This window comes from Typopeltis vanoorti, chromosome 9, assembly GCF_054136105.1.
Source record: "Typopeltis vanoorti isolate ZY-2024b chromosome 9, IOZ_Tvanoo_1.0, whole genome shotgun sequence".
NCBI classification, from domain to species: domain Eukaryota; kingdom Metazoa; phylum Arthropoda; class Arachnida; order Uropygi; family Thelyphonidae; genus Typopeltis; species Typopeltis vanoorti.
Genome location: NC_143557.1, coordinates 85,347,230 through 85,371,308, shown reverse-complemented (window position 1 = coordinate 85,371,308; position 24,079 = coordinate 85,347,230). Strand labels below are relative to the sequence as shown.

At 37.3% G+C, this 24,079-nt stretch overlaps 1 protein-coding gene across 3 annotated transcripts in view; it reads left to right on the top strand.

Annotated features, from left to right (window-relative positions):
- Positions 1 to 24,079, top strand: part of Ac76E (adenylate cyclase type 2 Ac76E) — a 313,695-nt gene that overhangs the window by 5,008 nt on the left and 284,608 nt on the right. For all 3 annotated transcript variants that reach the window (XM_090397688.1, XM_090397687.1, XM_090397686.1), the window contains exons 2-4: positions 4,347 to 4,504; positions 10,416 to 10,769; positions 17,875 to 18,024. In XM_090397688.1, coding sequence (XP_090253814.1) covers positions 4,364 to 4,504; positions 10,416 to 10,769; positions 17,875 to 18,024 — 645 coding nt within the window. In that variant the 5' untranslated portion in view covers positions 4,347 to 4,363. The remainder of the gene's footprint in view (positions 1 to 4,346; positions 4,505 to 10,415; positions 10,770 to 17,874; positions 18,025 to 24,079) is intronic.

Here is a 24,079-nt window from a genome sequence, read left to right as displayed (position 1 = left end):
AACTCGCCCCCCCCCCCTAAAATTAAAGTTAAAAACTGCGATGCGAGATATATGCAGGAAAAAAACTGAAAATGTGTATGACTTACCAAGAATCTCCTATTCGCCATTGCTACTTCCAGCCGCGATAGCGGTTTCCTTGTGTGCGACGCAAAATCGTCTACCCAATTAGCATCATCTTCTCTCGCATTATTTCAAGCAAAAATTACCAGTAATTTACAAGATTTAAATAGGTAATGAACAATCCTTCACAAATGACTAGTGAGAAGTTAAAGCATAGCGCAAAACAGACAGCAATGGTAGACTAGTAGAGATAGAGTAGCTATGAAGACGTGCATATGATTGGTGCGATATTAACAAACGATCGCACGACCCAACGATAAAGGTAAGCTGACAGCTTTTGGGTTGAAATGATAATTTTCTTCAACTTAATTCCAAAATATCTGAATCTGCCATAACATCATTCACTGATTTCTTAGTTTTAACACGTTCACATCAGGGTGATGTTTCGCCCATTTATCGTTCCGACGGGACCTGTCATTAGCATTTGTGTACTGCTTCTGCATCGCGCTGGTGGGCTCCACTCACAAAGTTTCAACCCTCGGTTGAATTTTATTGTTGATTGTCTGCATGCCGCTTTCACGTTGGGCTGGTGGGCAGACACACATACATTAAATGTCCTGTTCGTTTCAATTCGTGGTAGAATTTTATTTGAAATTAGCCGTTGTGATCTGTCTAAATGACATAGAAAATTTCAAATGCAATCAAACGAATTTCAATTACACTTATTTCATGTAATTGAAAATTTTGGACAAATGTTTGGAGAATAGTTTAGATACTGTGTTTGGCGGTGCGACATATAGTTTTGCTTGATTCTATAGAGCAGGAATTCTCAACCTATGGTACGCGTACCACTGGTGGTACGTGAGCCACTGCCTTAGTGGTACATCTAATATCGTGAATTAAATATAATGGTATGCCACTGGAAATGATTGAGAACCGCTGCTATAGAGCATAGTTTCTGTCAGAAGTGACATGCAAGTCATTAGTTAGGGCTATTTTTATCCCAGTTGTCTCTAATTGCACTATTTGTTAAGAAATATATTACACAGACTGCAAATGTCTCTGTACCTTATTCAGTGATACAATGAAACTACTTTTTTCTTACATCTATAGTATAGTGGCTGTTGGGGAGGGCGTGTTGTTTACCGCGTGGAGCGAGTTACTATCGACCCGACGTGAACGTGCATAACTTTTTAATCATCAATGCTAAACTTTTTAATTTCTTTTTTCGTAAAGTAAATTCAGGGGTGAGAGTTATATCCGAGGGCGAGTTATATTCGAGTAAATACAGTACTTACGACAATAAGTGGAAGAGATAGGTTCATCACCACATGTCGCAATTCCCGTAGTTAACAATGAGTCACATCATGGTAGTCAACCTCCTAGATAGGAAATGGCACATAAATGGGATGGGAAACTACTGCTTGAAAATTTTACAAGAACCCTTTTAGAGTAGCATCTGCTGATTTCACTGTTTTTTCACACACATCTGACAATCAAAATCTTTTGATGTTAAAACTTTTGCTTGTATCGACGTTCACTAGTGTAGTCGAATCCAACAATCATATGTTAAAAGTATGATTATCTGGAACCGGATGTTTTTTGCTTGTAGTATATTATTTGAATATACTTTAAAAAAATAACACTGGAAAACACGTCACTGGAAATACAATTGTATGAAAATACTTTCGTGCAGTATATCGAATATAATTCGACGGTACTCATCAATTTGAGACCAAAGATTTGGATTGTGCTCATTATTAGTGCTGCATTTATGGAAAAACAACATAGAAAAACACCTAACGCCATACATATTGTATCATTATATCTTTATAATAATATGAAATAAATACTAAACAGTAAATAACAATATAATAACTAATGTAATAACAAAAACGGGACATCTCAAAATAAGCTACAAGCTACATGAACTCGAGTCCGGAATTTTTCATTACACTGGGATTATGCAATTTTACCAATCAACTGTAACTATTCAAGTGGATTATTCCAGTGTATTTGATTCCATCTTTAAAAAGAAAACTGTAAAAAAGAAAAAAATCCTTATAGGATTTTTTTCCCATTGCAAAATCGGTATTTCGGCCTATAAATCCCATCCAGAACAGTCATTGACTTAGCTGATATTTCACTCCCTTAGTTATTCCGATGCGTATTCTAAACAACTTAAGCTTTACTCTAAATTTGAAGAGCGGATACGCTATCCACTCGGGCAACCATGCCGACAAAAATTGTCTTAATTTCGTAAAAAATATGATATCATCATAATTATTATTATGTGACACTTCCAGAGATGCAAGCAGGTTTGCAATATTAAATACCTGTTTTACTTCCATTGTTATATAATGGAAAAATCTTGACTTCTTTGCACTTATTAGGAATTTTCCAGATACAAGCCTGTCCAAAAGTTAAACTTTTGGATTTGCAACCTTTTAAGATGTGGGTTCCAGGTCCTTCAAAATGTTCCTGAATTCTTACCACCACAGAAAGCTGTATCACTTGATTTAGGGATTTTTTTTTTCTGTTACTTTTCCTCCCTTCCTGGCACGACTGTATTTATTATGATGCAAGTTTCCAGCACAAGGGAAGGCTAGGTAAAGTGTGGAGAGAGAGAGAGAGAGGCGCAAGACTAAATCTTTGACAAAAGTTTGTGAACTATTCAACAAAAAATTAGATGGACTGGTGACTATGCGATCCTTCGCTCCAGAGTACCTAAAAGAATGGATATAAAAATATATGAATAGTAATGTACCGATAACTTTTCATTTACTTTCACAACATGGAATAACTTCCTACTACCCTGGAAATGGCACATTTCCAGGGTAGTAGGAATGCCATGTCTCGACTTTGAAGCCCCCACGTCAAACTGTCCACTATTGGACCGCGTTTCCATTACATGGAAGGAGAAGACGGCAATAAAGAGACAACTCAGATGCTCCATAAACAGATGATTTATGCAAAGTCCGAAGATCAGACTGAGACTTCGAAGATAAGGAAACCCATTTGTTTCACTTCATTAGTATCGTCAGCCACATAGCTTCCAACGCCGTTAGATCTGGCGATTCACATGTGACGAAATTTGATCATTCTTGCCTTCTTGCTAATTTTCACCAATCACTTTTGCAAGACCTTTAACATTAAGTGTTTGTTTCAGCAATTGTCAAAAGTTCTGATAATTGATACATCGACTGCACCACGATACATAAAATGCTTAACCAGTTTTAAATCGGCATGTCCTATATCTTTCATGATTACAATAGAATGCTTACATGGGTTTTCAGGAAATAAAGTTTGAAAAACTGAATCACACGCCGACAGCACTATTTTGTGTTAATAATTTTGTGAGAAAAAGAGAACAGAATATATTCTATTCATATATTCTGTTCTCTTTTATTCTCGCTAGATTTTTTAAAAAGATTTTTCTAAAAAAAAATAATGAACATTAATATATATATATATATATATATATATATTATTAAAAAAGATTAATAAATTTCTCTCTGTCCACCACTCAACTGCTCTTGAAGATTCTTCTCCACCAAAAGGTTTTATTTCGTTACCATACATCAGCTCTCTCTCCCCGAAACTGGCAAAAATGCTTCAGAAATTCAACATTAGAACTTGCTTCACTACGCTCCCTAAACTTCGCTCCATACTAAGTAGACCTAAAATGAAACAGCTTCCTACTCAGTATCCAGGAGTCTATAAAATTTTGTGTGATTGTGGCAAGCCATATTACGGCCAAACTTCTAAATCCATCCTTTTACGCATGGAGGAACATCTAAGAGACATTTCTTACAACAGAACCAGAGCCAGCGCTCTCTCTAGCCACGTTCTCTTCTCCGTCAACGCAGATGATGGCCGCCAACACATCGTTGATTGGCAAAAAACCTGTAATATCCATGTGTGCTATTATGAACTGGAAAGAAGAATAATTGAATCTAAAGAAATATCACTTGATTCGTCTCATATTAATAACAGCTAAGCTATAATATTTCTGATGCGCACATTGCCACTGTCCAATACCGGCGCACTAATACCAGCTCACGCATTTCTTTTAAATGTACTTGTTTTACACTAGATCTGTTAATATATTTTTTCATGTGTCTGTTATTTTTATTTTACTCTTTGCCAATGATACCCGAAGAAGTTGTATTTCAACGAAATACAACTTCTTGGTATAAAGTCGTTTAATTTCCTTATATATATAAAAAATTTATTATATATATATGCTTATTTAATTAATTTAATTCACTAATTATTTTTTTTAGATTTCTGATTTTTAAGCATGAGCACTGCAGTTGACATCGATGACCTTAGGAGGCGTTATTGTACTCATCTGAGTTACGCGCTGTTCACTGCTCTTATTATTATTTGCATTATGCATGGAGCTGCATCTTTATTCCTGCTGCTGTTTTATTTTCACTATGTAAGTAACATTGCTACTATTAAAATCACTAAACCTGACTTTAAGGAGTTTGTTTATATTTGTTGACACTACTCCGTTAAGAGACAAAGATTCGAAACATTAAATGTTTCAAACCTCGCTGCTGCGTATCACCCTTGTAAACAAATATTTTATTCGGAATGGAGAAGGTATTTTTTCTTGGAGTAAAAAACTTTTTTTTTTTGATGATAACAAATTATATTTAATGAAATTAATAATAAATATTAATAAAATTATATAAATCCAAATTCGTTTTCAGAAAGTATTTAAGGTTCTATCTCTTCCTTAAATCTCAAAAGAACTATATTAACTCCAGTAGAAAGGAATTCATAATATCAGGGGCACGCCAGTAGTGTCCGGCGCCTGTGTGCAAAACTTTAGTTAGCGCCCCTATACCCCTTCCCCCAATAAAAAATCACTTATCAAAATTATTTTTGATAAGTTTTATCAAAAACTTATCAGTGATTAAAAATGAAATACGAAATATATTAATTATAAGTTTATTGAACAAAAAGCAGAAATTACAAAAAAAAAAGTATAAAAAATAATAAACATACAAGAAGAAGAATCTTCTGGTTCCCATCTGCCATACGGCCGCGAGAGGGTAGCTACATGCAACCATTCTAGGGAGAGATGATTATGAGCAAGGTGGTTTCCCGTTGCCTTCTTTGCCGTAAGTATTTATGATTGCAACCTGTGTGTTCACGGGGCCGGTTTGCCTGCTTGCGGGATGAAAAACCCCAGATAAACTGGCGGAAAAAACCCTGCTGCCCACGCCCAAGACCGGCTAACTTGGCTATGGCAGATCCTTAAGCTCCTCACGTCGCGGACGGGAATCGAACCTAGGACACTCCTTCCCCAGGCATATGGTTGCGAAGCGCAAAGCCACTAGACTATCCGCGCGGACTACAAGAAGAATACAGAAACAAAAACAAAAATAATTTGGGAAAAAATAAAGTAATTTATGTTATTTGCACCTTATATAGTTTTACGTAAATTAACAGATAAACTTACAGTTTTATGAAAACTGTAAATTTTTATAAAACTTTATAAAAAAAAAATATTAAATATTTTTGTTTTTGTTTTTGGGTACAAAATTAAACTATCTTTTATTTGGCAAGAAAATCACCTTGTTATTTGTACTTTGTATAGGTATAAATAAGAAAAATATATAAAATAGGAACATATTAAACATTATTGGGTAAATAAATATTTAAACAGAAAGAAAAATCACTTAGTGAATTGAACTTTTCTAGTTTTCATTCATGAAAATTCTCGAATAATATCATGTATATCAAGTTGATCCGAAATATCTCACTCTATTGATATAATGGCAAGATTTGAAAGTCTGTCTTGTGCCATTGTGGAGCGCAAGTAGTTTTTTATAATTTTAAGTTTAGAAAAGAACCGTTCCACAGATGCAACAGATACCGGTAATGACAAAAGAATCCGAAGAACAATTGTTTGGATAAACTGTGATTAAGTCGTTTGAATAAATATACTGAATTATCTAATATATATTGTTTTTAAAATTAGAAATAAATGGTTGACAGTGTAAAATTTCTTCGCATAAAGCGTCTGCGTCAATGTCTGAATGATTCTCGTGTGTTAATTTTTGTCGTAACTTTTTACAAGATAATAAATATTCTTTATTTTGTGAAGTACTTAACAAATACAAAAACTGAAATGAATTCATTTGTTTTTTTAATAAAGTAAATCTTTCCTGCAAAGATTCTAAGGTTTGATCTATTATGCAGAGAAAAAAATTTACTTTAAAAATTTTCATGTTCGTCTTAGTAGTAGACCGCTAAGGTGACGTAATCATTTGTAGTAGTAGGCAGTGGCGGCTGGCTCGTACATAAGTACTGCTACACTGCAGTACCCCCAAGGTAAAAATGAAAAAATTAAATATTGTTTGTGTTTATAAATAATAACAATGCCTAGAACATTATATAAATGCAATACAACATGTTAAACGTTATGTTTTGACATTGATTGAATGGTTAATAATTGGAATTGTTCGATTAACGAAACAAATGCCCTGCGATCTAACGCCGATATTCGTTTGCTCTTGTCATTGCACATTACGTCATTCCCACACTGCTCAAATGACAGTGTATCTTTAGTATGCTTCCGCGCTTTAATTCTGTGAAATATGAAATGTTTATTATTGGTGCATGTGCGTGGTGAACTATTTTTTTTGTAAATCTTATTTTATTTTGTTAAAATAACATATAAGTATTTATTTATTATAGATACAAGGCTGAATTATGACGAGTTTCACTGTTGAAAATATGAAAAGAATTATATTTTTCAATTATCGTTACACGAAACAAATGCACTGCGATCTAACGCCGAATTCGTTTGCGTTTGATACGAAACTTTTATTATTGGTGTTTGTTCGTGGTGAGGATGAAATATTTTTAATAAAGCAATTTTTGATATGTAAATTTATTTATTAATAAATTCGTTACTGATTAGGGAAAAAAAAACGTTTTTTTTTTTTTTTTGTATATGCAGCACCCCCACTTAAAATTTTCACCTGCTGCTACTGGCAGTAGGCGATATAATCGCCTACTACTATAAAATACAGATTTCCCCCTCGCCTGAAATCTTTGGCGCCTTTACTATCCTGGCGCCTGTGTGCAGCGTGCATCGCACATATTGCACATGTTGCCGGCGCGCTCCTGCATGATATAAAATTACTATTTAAAAAAAAAAAAAAAAACAGAGGTTTATAAATCTCTTTCAACGGAAGACCGGATTCAAAATTGCTAAGTGCATCCGTCTGTTTGGAAATACCTAGATTCGAATCCCATCTAGGACGTGAAGAACTTTTTATAAGGTTCTTTCATATCAAGACAAGTTTAGCCGGTCTCATACAGTGTTGGAAGGATTATTCCTCCCGGAAACTTGGGATTTTAATCCCTCTAAACAGGCAAACCGTTCAGAAGAATACACGCAGATTTAAAGACATAATACAATGGCTTCATAGTGTGAGTTGCTTTGGCCATACAAAACGACCGTTCCCTTCAGTAAGGGACCATCACAAATGAGTAGCTTCACCAAAAGAACAGTCGACTCATTGCAGATCTGACGGAACGAACTACTGTGTACTCGTTTGTCTGTGTAGTATCAAAATCTCTTCCATTAAACAGTAGATATTTTGCATTCTAACACCACAATAAATTGTGCTTGAACATACAACTAACTATAGCTGCTTAGAGAGGAGATCCATCCAGGAAATTTCCCAGGCAATCACAATCATTGGATTTTCACTAGTTTTGCAGTCTTGCAGAGGAATATTTGAATTAGCACATGTCTAACCCAGTACGAAGTATTGAAATAGACGTGTAGGTGCTTAACTTGGAATCTGAGATGGCGAAGCTTCTTTTCCTTTTTCTTCTTTGTAGTAGAAGAAAAAGAATCGGGATAGAAGGCTGTTTTGTATTAAGGACTTAAAAAAAGCGACACTTCACTGTACATCTATCAGTTATGAATAAATAGATGGATATATTTTTTATTGTTTATGTGGTTCCCACCCACGAAAGGTTATCAGTAGACCTATAGTACATTTGTACCCTGGGTGAACTAAAGATTTTTTCCCTCATTTTTATCAATTTTATATATATATATATATATATATATATATATATATATTTCTACATAGTCCGGGAACCCTGTTCAAGAGACTAAACATGGAACTTTTTCATGCCACTTCAGGCCTCCAATAAGCGGGGGCTGTAGTCTCACAGAGGGAAATGAAATGATGAAATTCATCTCCCACTTAAAATGCGTGCCTTCTGCGAATAAATGCTTTTGTTTCTTTGCTTTTTTTTGTGGGGAGGAGTGATTAGGGTAATAATGAAGTGCTCAAGTAATTAAAGTTTAATTTTATAAGTTAATCATAGTGTTTTCTCCGATACTAGTGAAAGGTAGCTTACAAATATTTTAGTTTTTAGGTAGCAGCTGAATTTCATTGCCTGGTATGAGACCAACTCTGCGTATTGGTAGCCTGAAGTAGCTTGAAAAAGTTTTATGTTTGGTCTCTAGTGCAGTTTCCGATTGTCTCGATAACCCACCCACAATACTGGCGTACGTACGATAGGTGCTACCCTTTCATGGGTGGGATTCACATAAAAAAAAAAAAGAAAGTATTCTGGTAGTTAAGCTGTTAGATGGTAGATTCTCTGTCTTAAGGTGAAGATGAATTTCATTGCACAATGCGAAACCACCGCTCTCACTAGTACAAGTCTGAAGCGGCTTGAAGTTTCATGTTTGGTGCCCAGAGTAGAACTTCTGGATTAGCTAATTCTTAGCCGATCCCCCCCCCCCCACACACACACAGTACTAAACAACGTTAAGTTTACAACCTTCAACCTTTCCGTGAATAGGATTCGCATTAAAAAAAGTTGCGGGATTAGACATTCATGTATGATGTAGACTCGGTAATAGTGTAATAGTTTAGTTAGTGCTTAAGGAAAGGATTAAAAAAAAAAAAGAAAAAAAGTTTTTAATGGTGACTCAAATCTGAGAGAGAGAGAGAGAGAGATTTAAAAAAAGAAAGAAGGAAACATCCGTTGTTGACGTCATTCACCCATTTTGGAAGGTGTGTCTCGTCATTCAGGAGACACCACGTGATAATAATCTGGGTTATCCCCGCTGGTCGTCTGCTGTGCTGTAGATTGTGTATGTTCTCTGGTCAGCTTACATCTTCTGAATATTAAATAAAAATAAAAAACTAACACCTTTTTATTCCCGTATTCCCCTGGGAGTAGGCGAGACCGTTTTAGCCCTATCTTCTTCTTTCACCACGCGTTATTCCCGCTTCCAATGCAGGGTCCACGTGTTACTTTGATGCGACTTTTTATTAGTACCACTTCCAACCGACCTGTCGCCTGGTCTGCCGCTGGGGGGGGGGGGATATATTTTTGGCTGTAGAAGCGTATGTTCACGGGGCCAGTTTGCCATATATAACTTTTTTTTTTTGAGACTGAATGGACAGTTTAATCTTCACTGGTAGTCATTCAGAGATGGTTGTCTTAAGGCTACCACTTATTTAAGCGGCCCGCAGTGAAGAGACGGCTCAACAAGTGCCGCCATCTCGTGGTCCCTAATCCTAACACAATATTTTTAATGTCTGAAATAGTGTGGATTCTACTGTCGATTTTCTTGCGTTTACGGGACGAAAAACCGGAGTTTCCGGGAGGAAAAAAAACGAAAACAAAAAACGCTTGCCTGTGACAGAGATCGACTAACTCGGGAACCGTTCGAAAAAATACTTAGAAAATATTCCTCTAGTCGGTGACTAGATTTCAACTTAAGTCTGTCTTCGGGAAGTTTAGCGCTGGGGAGTGTAAACATCACTTCCACTGGGTTACACAGGCTCTGAAGAAGAAAAAAAAACTCTATCTGTTCTGTTTAAGATCGACAAACGCACCTTCAGTTGTAATACCCTATAAAGGTCATCCACATCATCAATGGTATTCTAACTTTCCAACCATCGCGACTGACCTACGTAAGCTCGAAACAGCTATTGGATTATTCGCCACATTTGTTTAAAATCAAAGTAATGCAAAACAGGTTATACGACTTTTTCGGATATCCATCATTAGGGTGTCAAACGGATAGCATATTAATTGTGTATTTCATTTAATTAGAATTATTCAATAAAGGTATTTAAATTAAATAATAGAAACCTATAAACTGCATTAATGATTGAGCTGAAAGTCATTAGTCCAAAAATATTGCTCTATTCGAAAACCAATGACGCTCGCATTATTTATTGCACATTATTTCCTGTTGACAAAATTATGTAGAATTAGAATTATGAAAAAATATTTTTGCTTTCAATGCTAATTTTCTACATTTGCAGTTGTTTTTCTTATTGCAGGATTTCTCGATGCATTCGGTTCGTCTGCTGGCGCTAGTTGTATCACTTGCCATCCTGTTGGCTATCTGCCTAGTTATGTTACCGCTGAAAAATGTTTATGAACGCTATTCGAAATTGTTGTTTTTCCTGGTCTGGTCGTCATTGAATGTCGCAATATCAACATTTGCATTCAAGAAACAAATCCGTTATGCTACCGACAACAGTTTGATGTTATTCTTCACTGTGTTCGTCATTCACACAATATCGCCTTTGCCAACGCCGACTGCTGTAGCCACAGCTGTGTTGACTACTGTTGCCCAAATAACTGCAGCAGCGTTGATGGCTAATACAGAAACTGAGCGACTTCCTCAACAGGTATTATTATTAGTAGTAGTAGTATTGTTGTTGCTGTTATTATTGTAGTAGTAATATTAGCTAATATGCCTCTTCTTGAAAACATTCACCGAAGACACAATCATAATGTCCACCAGAAGTTTATTCCATTCACTCACCACACGCCTTCCTCACTGTATTTCTGGGGCCCAGAAATATTGATCTTAATATTTCTGGCCCCCAGCTAGAGCCTCTTGCATCTGTGCACAAGTACTACGCTGCCAGGACCTTAACATGCTATGACCCTTAGTTTCTAAGGATGACTCCCTGGTTCACCTGCTATGAGCTGTAAAATCTCACTTGCATCTATAATCCTCTTATCAACTTGTATATTTCTATCATAGATTATCTATTCCTTATAATTTCATTCTTTACTCCCCCCCTCTCTCTCTCTCTATCTATCTATCTAATGGCTATTTTTTATTATTTTTTTATTTAACTTGTTAAAATATACAATTAGACGATAGGGAACAAGGACTATTTACATATTATAAGTATATAAGTATGTATATTACAGAGAAAGAAAACATTTTCCTTTCGGGTATACAATAGAGAATGCAATAAATGAATTCAAAATTTACAGTTCAGTTTGTGCAGTTTCAGTGATGGATGGGTACTGGTTATTTTGGTTATTTCTTGTCTGTTTTAGGTAGACGCTGTAGATGACAGCCTTAGCGCAGATGAAGAAGAAATTGCATGTTCTGTGTCTGTTTTCTTCTGTGTGGACTAAATTCCAGTAGTCTTCTTGGCTGTGTGCGTAGTTACAGGTGTTAGAGGCAGTATTCAGGGCATAGGTGATTATCACTTTGTTTGCGGGACAGGTTAGATAAGTGTGTTCCAAGGTACCTGAAACGTCACAGAATAGACACAGATCCGTTTCTCTTAGCTGAAATTTGTAGAGCTTAGAAGGAGTTGGCTGGATGCTATGCCATAGTCCCCACTGTATGTCGGAATCTGGTTTGGCACACTTTGATTTATATGGCAGATCCCACTGAAAACTGAGTGGCATATGCAGCCTTGCAGATGAGAGTGTTAAGGATGAATATAAGAAGGGCGAGAATGGCGACACTGACATGAGGAAGTGGTATATTTTCTTGTAGTTGGAGGGAAGAATTGGAAGTGAGGCTTCAGATTGTACAAGATGAAATATATGCTCCGAGCAGTTTATAGAAGAAATACGGATTTCCTGAGGTGTAGCGATATCTGGATAGGCTTTTATAATAGAGGCTTGCAGCTGTTGATATTGCTTTTCAGTTTGGGGGTTCTTCGTTGGTAGGCTTGTGAATGCTTTCCACTTTAGGGTGTGGGTTAGGAGGTCCCCTATGACTTATTCCTGCCCAGTTCCATGTAGGGCAAAGAAAAGGCTGGCCAGTTGTGAGACTTGTGATGTTTCTGTTCGAAAATAGTGGTTCTGTAAGTACAGCTGACTCTGTTGATCCTGTAAGTGTGTGATGAAGTCCTGTGTTTTTCCTGTCTACATCGCTGTAGAGCATCTTTGTAAAAATTAGGTAGTTTAGGAGGAGATCGTGCAGGACTGGCAATTCGGAGGATTGTAGAAAGTGTAAGTCCTCTGGTAGATGATTTCGTGATGTAATCGAAGGTGGTTACATAAGTGTGATTGCATTGAAGTGTCTTTAGGAGGAGGATTATCCTGAAGGATCCAATCTTGTTTTCAAGGGAAATCAGGCCTTGACCTCCCTTGCTGAGTGGCTTGCAGAGTTGAGGGTATGTTGTCCAGTGAGTTTTGTTCCAGAGGAAACGTTTAATTTCCTTTTGAATGTGGTAGAGAAATTCTTCAGAAGGTGTGAGTACTTTGAGGGTATGCCATAAGACACTCGCAGCCATCTGGTTAACTATTAGTACTCTTCCTCTATGTGAAGACATGGAACGAACGCTGTTCCATTTACCTAGCACCTGTTTAAAACGGTTGTGCAGCTGTGTCCAGCTCAGTGTGTTATATATTTTGGTGTTGCCAAGGTGCACACCTAGTACAAACCTAAGTATCTTTGTCCTTCGCTTGACCAGGTACATTCGATAGGAAAATCATTTCTAGACTTCCATCTGCCTGACCACAAACCCGTGTTTTGCAGAATTTAATTTGTCCCCTGAGGCTTGTGCATATAGTCTGTGTGCTTCCTCGGTTACTGTCATTTTCGGACTATTACAGTGACGTCATCGGCATATGCTGATAGGGTAATTTTTTGATGTGGCTCTATTATGCTGGTTTGTTCGGAGATGATGGTGTCGTGTACTCTTTAAGAAGGGTTCTATGGCCAGTGTGTATAACTGACCGGAGAGGGGACACCTTGCTTGATCCCTCGAGAGTATGACAAAGTGCGAGTGAGCCTGTTGTTGATTTTTAAACAGAAGTGTGCATCTCTGTAAAGCAATTGCACTGTTTCAATGATGAGAGGACCATAGCCAAATGCCTTTAGAACTTCATAAAGGTACTCGTACTCTACCCTGTCGAAAGCCTTCTCCTGATCAAAGGCTGACGAGTGCTAGGTTTTCATGTTGGCTGTTTGCGATGTGGATGAGATCTCTTATTAAATGGAGGTTATTATGTATTGATCTTCCTGGGACAGAGTACGTTTGATGTTGGCCAATAACTTCAGGCAGTGTTGGCTTTATTCGGTTTGCTATAACTTTGGAAATGATTTTGCAATCGGTATTAATTAGGGAGATTGGACGCCAGTTTCGGATATCCGTGTGGTCTCCCTTTGGTATCAATCTTGCTACTGAGATCGTGACGGATTGTGGGAGGCCATTGATGTAGGCTTCTTGCAGTGTTTTGAGGAGAAGTGGTCTGAGTTCCAGAAGACTTGGAAAAACTCTGACGTGAGACCATCAATGCCAGGAGATTTGTTCCTTGGCAAAGATGTGCATGCGGTTTTCAGTTCATCTAGCGTGATTTTGTTTTTTAAGTGGTTCCGATCTGTTGCAGAGATTTTTTTTGTTTCTTTCAGTATTTTGTGAATGGCATGCTGGGATGTTCCTGCAGTGCTGTATGCATTCTTGTAGTATTGTAGGATTTCAGAGGTGATTTTACTTGGATCTTCTGTGATGCTGTCATCTTGAAGTCTGATAGAAGAGATGGAATTTGCTGCCTGGCATTTTTTCCCAAAGAGAAAAAATATTTTGTGGGAGCGTCTGAAAGATTTATTTGTGTATGCCGCGATCTAAGTAGAGCACCTTTTGCCGATAATTCTGCCTGTCTTTGCATGGCTTGGAAGACAGAATGATGTTCAGGGCTTTCTTCTGGGAGATATTTGAGCTGTTCTTCAAGCTGTCGGATTCTAATGTTCCTCTGTTGATTTTTCTGGTGACTGTAGATCTGCGTAAAGGATTTTATTCGTGATTTTAAGTGGGGCCACCACCATGTTTTCATTGGTTCTGTATCCACTTTCGAGTGAGTGAGGTTGGTTATTAAAGCCTGAGTGTTTATTATATAAGCTGGATCTTTCAGGAGAGTATTGTTGAAGATCCAATAGGCACTTCCTGATTTGGATGCTTCCAAAAATAATGCAAGTTGCAGCTTGACGAAGCAATGATCTGAAATGTAGGAAGGGATGTGTGAGATATTTCTAGCTAGAGGCAAGGTGTCTTTGGAAATGTAGTATCTGTCCAGTCGTGCTTGGTAGAGTGGCCTATTTGTCGCTGTGATTGCTGACCTCCATGTGTAGGATTTCTTATCAGGATGTTGATGCCGAAAGACGTCGATGAGTTCATTATCGTTTACCAGTATTTGAAGTTTGTTTATTAATTGGCTATGATGTTCAGCACACTGAAGTCTGTCTTTTTCTTGGTCAAGAGTACAATTAAAGTCTCCCGCTATTATGACATGTTCTTGGTCTATACTGAAAAGATGGTTTTGAACGAAATCCCGGATTTGTGATGCCAGAGCATCCTGCTGTGGTATATAGATGTTGAACACATGCAAGGTATTATGGTTGGGTGCTATTATGTGAGCATACAAGGCATATCCTGGTATACCAGCAATCACTTTTAGTTTGTAGGGAGATCTATGATATACACCTAAGCTAACTCCTGCTCCATGATGTTGTTGGGTTGCAGAGTGCTGTAAGTCATAAGGCCACTCTGCCCATCTTCTGGATAAATTGGATGAGGAGTTGATGTTTGTTTCTTACAGAAGTATTAGGTCTATATGATATTTTTATACCTGGTCAAAGACTATTCTGTTGCGTAGAGCAGAGACACATCCTCTTACATTGAGAGAGAAAAGGCTTATAGACATTATGATTTATGAACGTTTGATTGTAAATTTAATCTAATATTGGTCCTGGCACTGTGTTTGTAGCCCATTAATTAAGTAGTAGATTCGCTTACTCCTGTTAACCTCTGCTCTGCGTTTTTACATTTCAGTTTCGAGTGTAGGTCCTGAAGTTGAGATATTAGTTCCAGGATACTTGTGGTGTATTTAAGGGCTATAGTTAGTTTGTGAGGAGAGCCTCGCACTTTCTGTATGAAGGATGACAGCTGCTTCATGGTTAGGGAACCCTCAGTGTGGGGAAGTTCGCCCTCAGGTTCCTCTTCTTCTAGGTCGTCATGTGGAAATATAGTTTCCTCATCGTCTGGGAACAGTGTTCCCAGACGATGAGGAAACCTTGGCTGGCTGCAGGTGATGAAATCCTTGGATGGCTGCAGGTGATGAAAGGCCATTTTGAGTAATTTCTCCTATAGGGTGAGGTTTTGAATTAGTGGGAGGCTGGGTTGGTGATTCAGGTTGCTGGGTCTGGGGATTGCTTTTAATTAGTTCGTCCTTGTCATCTCTGTTGGGAGGATCCGTGTTTTCGTGCAGTGAGACTTCGTTATCAGAGCCTTGGATCTCATTACTTGGCAGGCGTTCAAGAGCGACATGAGCACTGTCTTTTCCAGTTCGGGATTTTCTTTCCTCTGAAGTTCGTGATGGGGAGAGAATTTTTGGTTTACTTTTTCCTATGCTTTCAGTTTCTTCATGTACGATGTTATTCTGTTCAACTGGTTTGCTATTCTGGGCTGGGATGTTTGTTGATGAACTGTTAGTAATATAGGGACATTGTTTCCTAATGTGATCATCTTCATGACAGAAGAAGCACTGTGATGAGGAAGATAAGTAGAATGCGTAGGTTATTCCATTTATGTCCGTGTTGATTAATTTTGGGAGGTCGTGTAGTGCGTCGTTGTTTGGAAAGTGCATTAATGCCTGTCTTCGAAAGCTTTGGACATGAGCAAATTCGGGATTCTTCGTGGCTGCTGACAGTGCGTATTTTTCCTGTGACAGAACCGTGTCTTGATAACATGGATCTGATGAGTTGATGAGGAATTTCAGGGGGAACATTTGATACTGTTACTTTTGTCGGGGCCAGTGCTATTGGGGCTGCTTCGAAGTGATCATCGCCAATATCGACGCCTTTTTGCAGTACCGTTTGTGCCAATGAGATATGACTAAAATATACCTGCACAGTTCCAGGTACTCGGGAAGCGTCAGTAATATTTTTGGCGGGTACAAGTTTGGCGATAGCCGTCAGATAATCTTCTAATGGGATGTTTTCTTTGGTGGCGAAAATAACAATTCCATTTTCTCGGGAAATGACGTTAGTAACAGTGGTAGTTATTTTTGCGTTAATCGGTTTACTGCTGGCTGATGTGGCATTCGTGTGTGAGATCAGTGTTTTGGGAGACGATAGATATTTCCATTAGATACAACATTAGCGTAAGATTTTGAATTGACTGACGTGTTTTCCATCCACATAGCTCCGGTGAACTTTGCTCTTCCTTCCGGGTTCGAAGTCGTAGGGGGTCTTTGAATTGCTAAATCCTTGGTAGTACATGAATGTGCAGTTGCCATGGCGGGTAATCCTTCGCCGGCTATAGCCTCAGGTGAGGGGGTGCAGGTGTCAGAGAAGGAATTATGGCGTCGAAATTGAAGATATATAGGAACTCGTACACCAGGAGAAGAACACTGTCATAAATCACTTATCACTACACTTACGCGTACACGACTAGTATGAGTAGATAGCTCTCAGATTGGAGAATATACCTATATAAAAAATTAAGTCCTTCCTTGCGGATAAACGTATAAAAGGTGGGAGAAGGCAGGAGCGGTATGAACGCACCTGCAACACCTTGGCCACCTAGAGGAAGATATTAAGCGCACAACTAGTTTCGTCTTCTTAGAAAACTTCATTGGGTGCATAACCTGAAAGAATAAATTCAAAAATACACATCACAACAGGAACACCAGCTATGAATTAACTTCCAAACGTATTGCTGACATTTGAAAGCGCTCTGGATGCCATATTGTTGGGCTCATTCACGTGGACATGATCTCGTGACTGGTGGCGGCAGTATTCTGGTCCGAAATTGTTTTCATGGACATCATTGGGTCCTTTCATCCCGACTGAACATACTTTGTCCGCTAATTCTTAACTAGGGATTGTTTTGGACCAGGTATTGCCCTACATGATGACAACGTGGCCCGATGGATGTGGACTCTTTTAGCAAGAAAATTCCCGCTGTCACAAGGGTCACATTGTGCAAGCATAGTTCGAAGAGTGTATATCCAAGCATTTGTGTGCCTCCCTGGTCGCCTAAATCTTCTGATTTCAATCCTATAACATTTTTGGGATCATGTGGAACACAGTATCTGCCTGTCGACGTGCCTCTCTCGATCGCTAATCTCCGGGAGACCTTTTGCCAAGATGGGTGGAGCTATTGTCTTGGCCATAGGAGGCTCAACATGCCCCTAGACAGGGTATCATGTTTTGGCATATACAGTATTGAGTTATTTAATATGAATTTTGCAAGAAAATTTATTTGTGTAATAATTATTTTCGTTTTAAATTACTATTTGAATAATACGAGTAGTGCTGAATATTATCAATTAATATGAATAAGATTATATAATTAACCGAACTGTTGTAATGCTTATAATGTATAAATGAAGCAAATAAAACAGACTTTGATAAAACTTGATAAAAAATCGAGTAATAATTAATTTTTTATTTCAAATAATTTTGTTTCATCAAACGCAGTTACTGATCTGTCAAGTAAATGTTATGTACAATGTGTCTTTAACTTCGAACAGATTGCAGTCAGCGTAGTTCTTTCCTTCTGTGGTTTCCTAACTGGGCAGTTTTACAGAAGAGTCAGAGAAAGCGTACATCAAAGGACATTTGAAGGGACACGTAATATTATTGAATCGCGAGTACAACTGGAATATGAGAAGCAGCAACAGGTATATTTTATTCTTTAATCCAGGAGTCGGCAACCGGCGGGCCGTGTGCGTCCCAAACGTACATTTTTTGCGGCCCATAAAAAGTTGACCATACTTACATGGCATGTGGCCCGTATGTTGCATTATTTAAATATGCATTTTATAATGTAAATAATAAATTAAAAATAATTTTATGCCTATAATTCGTGATATCGCCGTGCAACTTGGCGCGAGTCAACCGTGTGAATTATCATGAGTGGGGATAACAAAGGCGACTTCATCCGACGACAACCGAGATTTTAAGATTGATATAATAAAAATTGATAACTTAAATATTTTTTTCATTCACTGCTTTCTCTGAAATAAACGCTTGCTTCCCGATTATTAAAAATAAAAGTTAAATGTGGTCCGCGAGTCTGAAAAGGTTGCCGACCCCTGCTTTAATCACTCAAAATTTATGTTGAGTGACTTCGACCTTTAGAGGAGAAGATCATTATCGTCTACAGGTCGAGGTCGTTCTTTGTTTGCAGTTGATTACTTCAAATTAAGTCAATTGATTGGGCCAACTGATGTGAAGTGCAGTGGATTAATCGTCCTCTCGTGCTCAGCTGTGATATTTAAACATTTGAGTATCAGCTACATATAATTTAGTGTTATTCGAATGGATTTGCTGGAGGAACTCTGAGTGTATGTCGTATGGTGTTGAGTTTATTAGTGTCTGGAAAAGATCGAAGATTATTTCATTTGACGAGCCACATTTCTAAATTAAAGAAATTTATATAGATTAGATTTCTGTATAAATGAATTCAGCAAAAGAGATTGGCGCCAGATTGAGTGCATTGTTCATGTCTTCCTCTATAACAGATAAAATGGACGAATCATATTTTCAAAATTTGCTAACAGTTTGGGAACGAATAGAATGATTTCAGGTACTTTCACTACTGAGGAAAATTAAAGACATATCCGCCCCCCTACTCTGATATAAATATATGAAGAAAACTCTGTCTTAGAAATTCTGCACGGAAATCAGAGAACTGAGCCATTGTAGTAAGTTAGCTAATAATTTAATAATTTTATGGAAGATTTCTATGTAAATTTGTTCTGAAAAATATAGCCAACATAATTACTGAGATAAGAGCCAACAGGCTTCACTTCTAACGGTGCACTAATACAATTACTGACATAAGAGCCAACAGGCTTCACTTCGGCGAAGTAACATTATTCAAATTAAGTGGATATTGAATCCCACATTATTTCTTAGCCGAATAAGAAACTCAAAGATAGGAAATCTAAGAGTTTCATGCCATAAATGGAAAACTATAAAAGTTCGGCGAGTCCAAGCATAAGCAAACACCTAGTGTAATGCTAGGGCAACTCGTAGTAAAGGTGGAGTAACCTCCGATCACTGTCCTTAGTATTTTCCCATAATGTAAAACACAACTCCTAGGAGATGTATGCTGTTATACATTATGAGAGAAGGTCACTACCCAGACCGGTTTCGACCTTTTTTGAGGTCTCATCAGTGAGTAGGTAGACCATATAAATACTTGAGTTTCTTATTCGGCTAAGAAATAATGTGGGAGTCAATATCCACTTAATTTGAATAATTTTACTTCGCCGAAGTGAAGCCTGTTGGCTCTTATGTCAGTAATTGTATTAGTGCACCGTTTCACAATTCGTACTGTAAAGAAATATAAGCTCTGCACTACTGCAACTTCAGTATTTACATAGTCTACCTACTCACTGATGAGACCTCAAAAAAAGGTCGAAACCGGTCTAGGTAGTGACCTTCTCTCATAATATATAACAGCATACATCTCCTAGGAGTTGTGTTTTACATTATGGGAAAATACTAAGGACAGTGATCGGAGGTAACTCCACCTTTACTACGAGTTGCCCTAGCATTGCACCAGGTGTTGGCTTATTCTTGGACTTGCCGAACTTTTATAGTTTTCTATATACGGCATGAAACTCTTAATTTGACTAGCCAACATAAGTTTCGAATAATAATCCCGTTTTCCATACGAAAAACCACACATATATAACATCTGAACTGACTTCCTTGAAATAGCTTCCACTTCGGATGATACACCGTCATACTTAATCCCTCCCTCCAACTCTAATCACGGATGAGACCTCAAATCTAATATCTGAAGCGAAAACTGGTTTCAAAAGTACAGTGCAGAATCTGAACTCAATTTAGGAAATGCAATGCATGTATAATTAGGAAGAGTCTCATACTGCACGGTTTGAATGAATTTGGAATTCTTTTTCTCGTTAACTCCATCCTTCTTTTGCAACGGTACTGTCCGTTGAAGATTTTCAATTTCACATTCTTCATCTTCTTTACAGGGCGATGAAAGTGTCTTGAAATAAAGAAATGTTTAGATAAAGGAATGGCTCATTATCTGAAGGTGAGATAATCCGAAAATCCTGCTCCAGAGGCTAAACATTTAACTTTTTAAAGCCGATTCATGCCTTCTCTAAACAGAGTGGGCGTCTCGCACCGGATAATGAAGATCATCTATCATCACTTATCTATGAGTCACCTATGTAGCCGATGACATTGCTATAGTACGCCCACAGATTCGATACCCTTCGATACTTCTGCGCATGTCACAAAAAGGAGAATCCATTCCGATAATAGGGTAATCAATCCGTCTTTTGGAATGAGTTTGTTATTACAGGTCGGAAAATTTTGCTTTTCTTTTACGAACATTGTAGTTTTTAAAGTGGCAACTATTTTGCTTGTATAATATTGGAAAAATGTACGTAGAGTATTAACAAAATTAAAACAAGATATAGCATAAAACAAAAATTTAACGAAATTTATTTTTAAGAAAGTTTTGTATAAAATAAAAATAATTACACAGAAAAACAGAAATTTTTTCAAATGAACTTAGATATTCTAAACTTACAGTTGAGAAAACTGAGACACTTTAATATCCTAAACCGATTAATTATTTAGGACTTGTTGTGACTCTTTTAACAAACCCATGCAAAAAAATAGGTTGGAAAAAAATACCATTATCAAATCCTATTAATCTTCATAGTCATCTGAATCGGTGTCCGAATCGCCATCACTTTCACTTAAACTGATCACCAAAGGTTCGCATAATTCTTCGATAATTCTGTCTCTGTCCCAATACATATTTTCCAATGAGGTGACATGAGAGCAATATTTTCCCCAGTTTTGAACTGTAATACTTTCAATCGCCTGTTCTGAAAGCTTAAAAAGTTTCGACATATCAATATCCCCAGTTACGTTGCAATGGCGAATGAAAATTTTCACTTCTGCCCAAACATACTCATTAGCATTAATATCACGATGATATGGTGGTAGCCTCAAAGCTAGAAATCCATGCTCTTTGAGCATCGTGTCGAATTAAATAATTTAGTTGTGGGCGAGTTTCTTTTGACCAAGTTAAGCATTTCAATTTTTCGCATATCTGGGGAATGAGAAATGTTATTTGCAGAGAGCAATCCATAAGAACTTGCTTCTTATTAGACCAATTTGGAACTTTGTTTAATTGAATGGAGTAATATGAAGCATTATCAATCATAACAACAGCATTTTTAGGAAGGTTTGGAATCAGTTTTTCTCTCCACTTTTCGAAGATCGTAGAATTCATTTGCCCATGGTAATCTCCAGTAGTTGAATTGGCTTTGTATATCAAGTTTGAATTCGGTAAAAGAAACACATTTCTCCACCCGCATACAAAATTATTATGCGCTGAGAGGCATTTCCAGTTTTTAGCACTCCACATTCTTCTTTAGATTACCAACATTTTCCATAAGTTAAATTACTATCAATCCAAGTTTCATCTAGATTAAGGATGCACAGACCGCGGGCCGCATGCGGCCCTCCGTTGATTTGCTGGCAGCCCGCCTCACCGTGTATTATTTTAACTTTAGCAAGTTACACGATAGGTAATTTTTAAAAATGGTACATGCGCAAAGCAAAGTAGCTGTGACGTCACGATTGCCTGTCTACTTACGATAATCGGTTCGTAATAATGTTAACAAATTTTATAATTCGTCTATTTGTCATATGAGTATTTTGTTTTCGTAGGTCCGGTTGCTACAATTAATTATCACCCCTAGGAAACGGTAAAAAATAAATTCTACAATGGATAAAGCAGGGCCAAATAGGAAACGCAAACTACGGGATGAAAAATGGCAGTTTCAGGATAACTGGACCGAAAAATATGGTTTTGTGCAGTCGTTTAATAATATCGTGTGCTTGATTTGCAAAAGTGCTGTAGCCATACCAAAAGAATACAATATAAGGAGACACTATGAAAGTCTGCATTCTACATTTTCAAATCTACCCGAAGAACTATAAACAAAAGATTTCATTTTTGGAACGAGAATTGACAGGTCAGCAAGTGATGTTTACAAAACCTATTCAAGATTCGGGAATCGCAACAGAAATAAGTTTTGAAATATCTCGCCTTATAGCAAAAAAGGTGCCTACCGTAAGATTGCCTTGAGATAGCTGCTAAAAAAATTTGTCCTGAATCAGCCAGAAATGTTGAGAAAATTCAGTTAAACAGGATGACTGTGCAAAGAAGAATTACTGCAATGTCGGAAAATGTAAAGGACCAATTAACATCTTATTCAAAGAAATTTGCCTATTTTTCATTAACTATTGATGAATCAACTGACATTACTTCCACAGCCCAGTTGTTAATATTTGCATGTGGAATAATGCAAGAGTTTGAGGTAAGTGAGGAGCTGATTGGAATGAGTTCATTGTCAGATCAAACGAAAGGTAATGACATGGTCACTGAGCTTTTGGAACAGTGTTCCAAAATTGATTTAAATTTGACAAAATTATCAGGTATCACTACTGACGGAGTTCCTTTCATGATAGGAGTTAATTCTGGATTGGTAACATTATTGAAACAGAATTTGGGACGGCACGACGATGAGTTGATACAATTCCACTGTATCCACCAGGAGAGCTTGCACCCTAAGAAACTTGGATTTGAACATGTCATGAAAGTTGTGGTTTCAACGATTAATTTTATAAAATCCCGTGGCCTTAATCACCGACAATTTAAAAAGTTTCTTGAAGACATTGAAAGTGAATATGGTGACTTAATTTTTTACACAGAAGTTAAGTGGCTAAGTCGTGGGCAAACATTGGAGCGGTTCCTAAATTTAATTGATGAAATCGAAATCTTCATGACTGAAAAAAACAAAAACGTCCCTGACAAAAAATCCGGATTGGTTATGTGACTTAGCCTTTCTGGTTGACATTACTAATAATTTATATACGTTAAATACGCGATTTCAGGGAAAAGATCAATTGGTTACTCAACTTTACGGCCACATTTTGCCTTTTCAGTGCAAGTTAAATCTATTTCAAATCCAACTGAAGTCAGGGAATTATTATTATTATTATTATTATTGTTATTATTATTGGACACCTCCAGGGAGTCCATAGACTCATCGAGGGCGGGCACCTGCTCTACAACTCTGTCTCCACCTCTCAATCCACCAACTGACCGCAACTACATCCATTTTCCTAATTATAAGAAAGTTTCTGAAAAGTTCAATGTCAACTTCAAAACTGTGTATGTTGAAAAGATTGATAACTTAATATCAGCCTTCAAGGATCGGTTTCTGATTTTAAAAAAGTGAAACCGTTGCTAGATAGATTTATTTAGCAATCCTTTTGCCATTTTGCCCCTGAATCAGCACAGCTTGAGCTCATCGACATTCAAAACGATGAGAGCCTGCTAAATAAATTTAACGAAGGCAATTTATTAAACTTCTATCGTTGTGTCGATAAAAACAATTATAAATCGTTGCTAGATAATTAAAATGTGAAGCCTCTTTGGCTCAAGATATATTTGTGAACAAACTTTTTCAGTCATAAATATTAACAAATCGAAAACTAGGAACCGCTTGACTGATGAAAATTTAGAATCAATTTTGCGGTTGACTACTACAAAACTCGAACCAAATATCAAAACAATTGTCAAATCAATGCAATGTCACTCATCAAATTAAATTCACTTACTTTTTATTACCTTTTTTGTAACAATTATGATAGGTATAAATAAAA